The sequence below is a fragment of the Phodopus roborovskii genome, unplaced genomic scaffold (assembly GCF_943737965.1).
Source record: "Phodopus roborovskii unplaced genomic scaffold, PHOROB, whole genome shotgun sequence".
Taxonomy (NCBI): Eukaryota; Metazoa; Chordata; class Mammalia; order Rodentia; family Cricetidae; genus Phodopus; species Phodopus roborovskii.
In genome coordinates this window covers 1,540,001-1,547,337 of record NW_026126410.1, presented here as the reverse complement: position 1 = coordinate 1,547,337, position 7,337 = coordinate 1,540,001, and the positions used below count along the sequence as shown (strand labels likewise).

General features: G+C 40.2%; 1 protein-coding gene across 2 annotated transcripts in view; it reads left to right on the top strand.

Moving 5' to 3' along the window:
- The first annotated feature begins 36 nt into the window (after nt 1–36).
- Nucleotides 37–7,337, top strand: part of Trappc11 (trafficking protein particle complex subunit 11) — a 38,010-nt gene continuing 30,709 nt past the window's right edge. Inside the window, exons 1-5 of one of the 2 annotated variants that reach the window (XM_051182386.1) lie at nt 37–204; nt 2,792–3,017; nt 3,933–4,102; nt 5,361–5,431; nt 6,338–6,452. In XM_051182386.1, coding sequence (XP_051038343.1) covers nt 2,814–3,017; nt 3,933–4,102; nt 5,361–5,431; nt 6,338–6,452 — 560 coding nt within the window. In that variant the 5' untranslated portion in view covers nt 37–204; nt 2,792–2,813. Of the gene's footprint in view, nt 205–1,288; nt 1,389–2,791; nt 3,018–3,932; nt 4,103–5,360; nt 5,432–6,337; nt 6,453–7,337 lie in introns of those variants that run through there. The other variant, XM_051182387.1, reaches the window with a different exon arrangement.

Here is a 7,337-nt window from a genome sequence, read left to right as displayed (position 1 = left end):
GCACTGTCAATCAGGCCCAGAAAGTGCTTCCTGTGCCAGCGGAGGCGGGGAAAAGGAAGTCTCGCCTTCTGCCGCCGCCTCTGTGGCTTGGGCAGTCGGAACTCGGTGGCCGCGTTCCGTGACGCCCTTGCCTGGCTCTCCTGCTCCTTTCGGGGCTGGCGGCGACTCGCCGCAGCTGCAGCGGGCCCAGGGTGTGCGGCCTGGGTGAGTTGGGCCCAGAGGCTCTCCGGGCCAGGCCAACCCAGCTGGTTTGTGGGGGCCTGCGCTTTCCCGTGGCGTCCACGGGTGCAACCTTGGCATTTCTCTTCCAGAGAAGAACGCACTGTTTCTAGGTAGAGAGGTTATTTCTGATAGAGGAAGGTTGAGGCAGTGTCTAGGACTGTGAGGTTATTCTCCTTTCCCAAAGCCGAAAGCTGCGCCCCTGGGGGCAGCGTGTTTTCTCAGGTTGTGTTGCTTCTCTTTCTCCACGGTGTAGCTTTATGTACCAAGCGATCTGTCTCCGATCTTTTTTTGCAGTCGGACGTCTCTGAATCCTTACTGACTAGCAGAAGACCTGACCCACCTGTTCATCGATAGCCATCTTCTTTAGTAGCCACTTTTGGTTGGGTTAGCTTGTTTCTCTTCTAAGCTAGCTGTCACATTACTTCCGTTGCACTAACCAGGTGACCTGGTGCTGAGGTCCTTACTTTGTACTTCTGCGTGTCTCCTCCCTGTCAGTAGTTTGCTTGGTTTCTCCATTTATTTTCCCAGGAAATCAGGAAACGGTTCCTTTCCTGGGTGTAATTGAAATAAATGTATTCAGGCAGGACTTGTTCCGTCCTATCCCTTTGAGATCCACTGCACAAGCAGAGCTATTGTAAAGTGCAAAGTTTGTAAGGTAGAATGTAGCAGGGATAGCTGATGCATTTCTCATGATGTTGTTGGAACAGATTTGCTGTAATTGACAGCTACGCTGTCAGTCGTGGTGGACAGTAGCTGTGGGTGGCTGTAGAGCTCTTGAAGTCAGCTAGTCTGAACTGAGGTGCGCTGTGAGTATAAAATACACACAAGGGTTTGAAGGTAGTATACAGATAGGTTTTTAAAAGTTCGTTGATAACTTATAGTGATGTTTGGTGAATATTTTGGTTAGAGTATAACTAAAATTCCCATATTTTTTCTTTCTGATTTTTTCATTTTTTGTTTCTTTTTTCCTCCCTCCCTCTCACCCTCCCCTCCTCCCTTCCCTCTCTTGTTTCTTTTTTTAGGGGAAGCAGGGTATTGAGATCTCCATAGCCCTGGCTGGCCTGGGCTTCTCTGTAGACCAGGCTACTGTGGATTGAACCAATCTTCCTGACTCAGCCTTTGAGTGTTGGGTTTACAGGAGTTTGCTTTCTGAGCTGGGATCAAAGGCGTGCGCCACCAACGTCTATCTAATTTTAACATTATTTATGTGACTATAATCCACTCAGGAAGTGCTAATTTAAAAACTTTGTCTTTCCTGCTTCCTCTTATGTTCAAGGACCTATCTATTTCTCTGGAGCCTCTGGAATTATTAAGGGAAATAGGTCTTTCACACTCTTGTCTAGACTGGTATTAGGAAAGTATATTAGCCATATTATGTTTTGACCACTTCTAGGCTATTTCATTCGTTATCCTATATTCTCTAGAAACAGTATTTTTTTTGTTCTCCTAGCACAACCCTTCCCATAAGCTTCTTAAAGCAATTCTGCAAGCTTGTGTTGGAGATATACGTCATTTCTGGCAAGCTTTGCAAATCAGTTTTCAATACCTGTTGTTCCTTTGCCCTTAAGCATTTGATAGCAAATTAGTAAAGATAATTTACTTTTCAGTTAGAAATAGTCCACATTTTAGGGATTGAGTGGTGTTTTACACTTCAGTTTTCCCATGGATTACATTGTTTTGTATAATGTGATGCTGATAATCACTTCTTTTAAAGGAGTATATGATAAATCCTTTTAGAAATAAAAATTAATTAAAAAATTTTTAATTTCTTTTTTTTTTCCTTTTTGGTTTTCAAGAAGTGTTTCTTTGTGCAATAATAGCCTTAACAATGATATATAATCATTTTCGAAAGTCATGCACATCTGCATTATTGTAGGTTTAGCTAAAGGACACAACAGAAACATGGTCTGAGGTGTTTCCATTCATTATTAGTAGAGTTTCTCTTGGTGATTTTCCCTTACCTATTACATCATCTTATGAAGATTGAGAAAACAACTACTTCATAATGTATACAGTATTTGAATTATGTTCTAAGAATTGAGGAATTAGATATTTGCAATTCCAGAGAAATCAGAGGAGTTTGAAGTTAGTAACTATTTTTAAAATTTTATTGACACAGAGCATATACCTTGAATTAAAAAAAAAAAAATCTAAAACCCACTTTTTAGACTGAGTTACTATTTTACACCAGGTTGTCTTGAATGCTTTATTCTCCTGCTTTAGCCTCCTGAGATCAAAGCATGTGCCACCATGACAGGCTAGACCTATTTTAATTTCATCACTTACCTGCTTTCTTAGCTTGTTCATTCCACATTTTGGTATACATTTTTAAAGATAACTGAAAATAGCAAATTTTCTGAAAAACTGCTGCAACCTTTTTTTGAAACTTAAAAGAAATGCAATACAGTTAGTAATTTTAATAAACCTAATTTAGGAATTAAAATTTTTACTTTCTTCTATTTGCTTGACTGTGTACATGCAGAGCCTTTGGTCTTTTTGTAATGTTTATGTTAGATATTGATGTTGGCTTTTAAAATTAACTATGAATATCCTGACATTTGTGTTTCAGATTTTTCTGTGACATCTTAAACATGAGCCCCACACAGTGGGACTTCCCTGTGGAATTATGTTGTCGGCCTATGGCTTTTGTTACACTTACTGGCCTTGATGTAGTTTATAATGCCGTGCATCGAGCAGTCTGGGATGCTTTCTGTGCCAATCGGAGAGCTGATCGGGTACCGATTTCTTTCAAGGTGCTCCCTGGTGACCATGAATACCCAAAATGTAGATCCAAGGTAATGGCATTAGGATCATGAGCATTCATTTATAGTCCCTGTACTTTTCCCCACTCTACTCCCAACCCTGTTCCCGTCATGTGTGTTGTGCCTAAGGGAAAAGGTGTTTTCATGTACTATGCAATATATGCATGTGTTTAATAACATTAATTTTTGACTTCAGGAGGACTAATTACAATAATTCCCATTCTATAAGGCTATATTTTTTTCTTGTAAAATTTTTTATTTGTTGTGAGAGAGAGAGAGAGAGAGAGAGAGAGAGAGAGAGAGAGACCTCTTCTTCCAACGTGTGGGTCCTGAGGATTGAACTCAGGTAATCCTAGGCACTACAGAAAGCGTCCTTTTCTTTTTGTCCCTTTTCTTTTTGTCAAAATAACCCCTACCTCTCCATAATTTTAACAAAGTCTCCTTAAAAGGTCTCACGTTACCCATTCATCATTTCCACTTTTATTATAGAATCCATGACCTTTGCAGTTAGATTCTGTTCCACAAGTTTTTAAACCGTTTTGATTTCATCCACAGGTAAGGTGAAATGCTGTCGTGGCAGTATGTCTGTAAACAGATGAAGCTGCAGGGGACTTTTGATCATTGTAGTATTTTATAAGAACAGAAAAGGGAGTGGGAAATGGAAGTAGACCTGGGAAAGGTCTACTGAGATACTTGGCATTATTAGGACGCCGCTGCTTTGGCCGTTCTTCCTCCCATGGGAAGGGTAGTGTGTGTACGGTTGAGACTCCACTCTAACACCTGGACCCTTACAGCCATTATTAACCTCTGATGGACCGAACGTCGTCACCTTAGAAACGGGCAGCGAGCATAGTGAATGACGCAAATGCATACAGAGTGCCTGGCACTCGGGAGGTGGCGTCTGCCGCTCTTCTTCCTAAGTAACTCCAGTTTTGTCGCTGTTGCCAGAGAACTTCGTACGAATGGTACATTCCCAAAGGGATCTTAAAGACCGGTTGGATGAATAAGCATCTGAATCTGGTGCCGGCGCTGGTGGTTGTGTTCTATGAACTGGACTGGGATGAGCCTCAGTGGAAAGAAAAGCAGTCTGAGTGTGCCACCAGGGTGGAGATCGTCAGGTACAATGCCGTTGGGCTTCTGGGGTGCTTGCAAGTGTCTTGTCTGTTGTTCACTGACTTGTTTGTGGTTTGTGGTATCAGGGATTGAGCCCATGGCCTGTGTGTGCCAGGCAAGCACTCAGCCCTGTTTACAAACACTTGAAAGTAACTGAATTCTGTCTAAATTGCAATGGTTACTTTGGAGATTGTTAACCTCATTCTGTTTCTAAGTGATAACATAACTATTAACTATGCGGTGCCAGAGATATTAGGAAATTTATAAGCAAGTTGGCCTGGCATTCCAATTTTTTTGTCTATACTATGATCTCTTTGAGAGATAACAATTTACTATCAGACCTTAGAAGATACTTTTTTCAAAGAACTTTTTGAAAAACCATATATCTTATTATTTAGTGTGTGTGTGTGTGTGTGTGGTGCTTGCAGAGATCAGAAGACATCACATCTCCTGCAACTGGGATTGCAAGCTATTGTGAGCCACCCCACAGTGGTTGCAGGGACCTGAACTCTGTTCCTCTGGAAGAAAGCATCAAGAGCTCTTAAATGCTGAGCCATCTTTCTAGCACTCATATAAGACAATTACAAATTATTTATTATTGTGTGTGTGCATGATTTGTATTTTTGTTCATGCATGCAACAACACATATGAGTCAGAGGACAGCCTTGGAGAGTTGGTTCCTTCCTTCGACTTTTACATGTGTTTTTGGGCTCTAATGTGTGTTGCCAACTTGCATAGCAACATAGACACTCTGTCTCACTGGTCTTCATAATGCTTTATCACTGTGTAGTTCTAAGATAATTATTCTGGATGACTAATATATCACTATGAAGATGTATGTTAACTTTAATTTAATATAGAAGTGTATATTAAAATTTCATGTTAAAATCATCTTTACATTTATTTATTTTGTTTGGGAGGCAAGTCATGTGTGGTCAGAGGACAAGTTGGGGAAGTTGGATTGCTCCTTTTGCTATGAGGGCATGGGGAATCAACTCAGATCATCTCACTGGCCCTTAAGTTTCACTTTTAAAGCAGATTTTAGTAAGATGATAAGCTTGATGTACGATTATACTTTGAAAATGGAAGCTGTTATGGCAAATATATTCATCTGTAGGAAAAGATTTACTCTGATCTTGATGTTTTTACTTGAAATTTATCTTCAGTTGGATTATGAAGCCTGTGTTTTATGTGAAGCCTAACATAGTTATGCTAAAGCATGTTAATTGCTTTATTAATTATATTGTTATTTTTCCATTGCAGGCAGAGTTTGCAAGGGAGAAACACAAAGGTTGCAGTTGTCCTGATTCAAAAGAAAACGCCTCTACCTCCAGGTATCAGAGGGGTCATCAATTGCTTTATTGCCCCAATTGCTAATACCAGGAGGTAGATTTTTTTTTATACTTACATGTTTTATACGTTCATTCTGGGGGTTGATAGTATGCTAACATTTATAAAGCACCTAATAGAAGGTCAGAAAGATGGCTCAGCAAATAAAGGCACTTGCTGATCACCTGAGTTCAATTGATTTCTAGAACACACTTGGTGGAAGGGGAGAATCAATTCCTGAAAGTTGTCCTCTGACCTCCACAGGTGTACTTTGGCTCAGGTACAAACATATACGCATACACACACACAATAAATATTAAAAATATTGGTAATAAACAAACTAATGCTTGATATAAATAATAAAGACAAATGAAGTTTATAAATGCTGACTTCATATCTGTGTAACCCCTCACATATGCCTGTATCAGTTGACAAAACAGTTAGTTCATTTGCTTAAAATGTGTTATTCACTTGTCTGATTCTATTTATAATTTACACTTACATAAAGAAACATAGGATTTGTAATATTGTCCAGAGAGATGCTTCATTTAAATGGTTCTTTCCTTTGCCTTCCCAGATTTTCATGTTAGAATTACTTTTGTTGCCATTTTGACGCTTGTAGCATTCTGAGGTTTTGGAAGCCTTCCTTCATGAATGGCTGCCCCCATTTCTATTTATGTTTTCAAATAGCCATGTAATGTGGTTTGGGGCACTATTTGTCCTCTCTGCCCTGCTCAGGAGAAAATATGAACATAGTAACTTCTGGGAGCCCTAAGCCCTCAGGGAGAGCAGGGAGCCCTACTGACTTGATGACCTGGGCTTGGAACTCCATTCCTGATCACAAGCATGAGTAAATTCTACTACAGAGAACTAATATCTTTGCCTTGTTTCTCTTTGGGGCTTGCTGACAGGAGAAGACGTCATTGCTTCAGAGCGGGCTGCAGCTTTATGCAATGTGTGTGAACTCTCAGGCAAGTCTTTGTTTGTGCTGCCCCACACAGACCACCTTGTGGGCTACATTATAAGGTAATCAAAGTTTTGTTCTTCCTCAGGAGTGAAAAGTTGGTAGCTTAGACACTTTTATTCACAAACAACAACAAAAGTATTCATAAAAACATTGTGGGCAGTGAAGTTCAGCTAGGCAAATCACTAAATGAAAAGACTCAAAGGAGCAAATTCCAGACTTCCTGGGGCTGCATAGACAGACCCTGCCTCAAAAACAAACAGTGAGGATCGTATTGTACTTACCTGATGGCCAGGCAAATCTCTAACGATCTAACCTTGTTTCCTTAAAAGCAGGGAAGGGTTTAATTCCATGTAACTAGGTTTTTTGTTTTAAAATTACTTTTATTTATTTATGTATGAATTCCTCAGGGAAGAGGGGCATGCACATGTCCCAGAGGTCAGAGGACAACTTAGAGAAATCAGTTCTGTCCTTCCACTATCTGGGTCCCTTGGATTGAACTCAGGTTGTTAGGCTTGGCAGCAAGCACCTTTACCTGCTGAGTCATTTCACCAGCCCAAAGTCTTAACAAGTTTAAAGGATTCAACCAGGCCATTTTGTTCTCATGTCTGTTTTACTTGATTAACACTGATTAACACATGTCCTGTCTGAGTACACAGCCTATTTGGAACCTGAAACAAGCCTGTCTTTGATACATACAGAATTAATTCCTTTGAGGTTATTGTTTCATCTTTGAGAATAACCGAGAAAGATATTTCTCACTATAGTCAGGTGTTTCACAGTCAGTCCCTTATTGTTGTCTCTTACAAAGTTTTAACATTTTTAGAACTATAGTTTTGAAAATGAAAAATTGTAACCTAGAAAGCCCAATTTCCAAGCACTCAGGAGGCAGGGGCAGGGGGTTTACCAATTTGAGGCCAGTCTGGGGTACACCAGTGAGTTTAAAC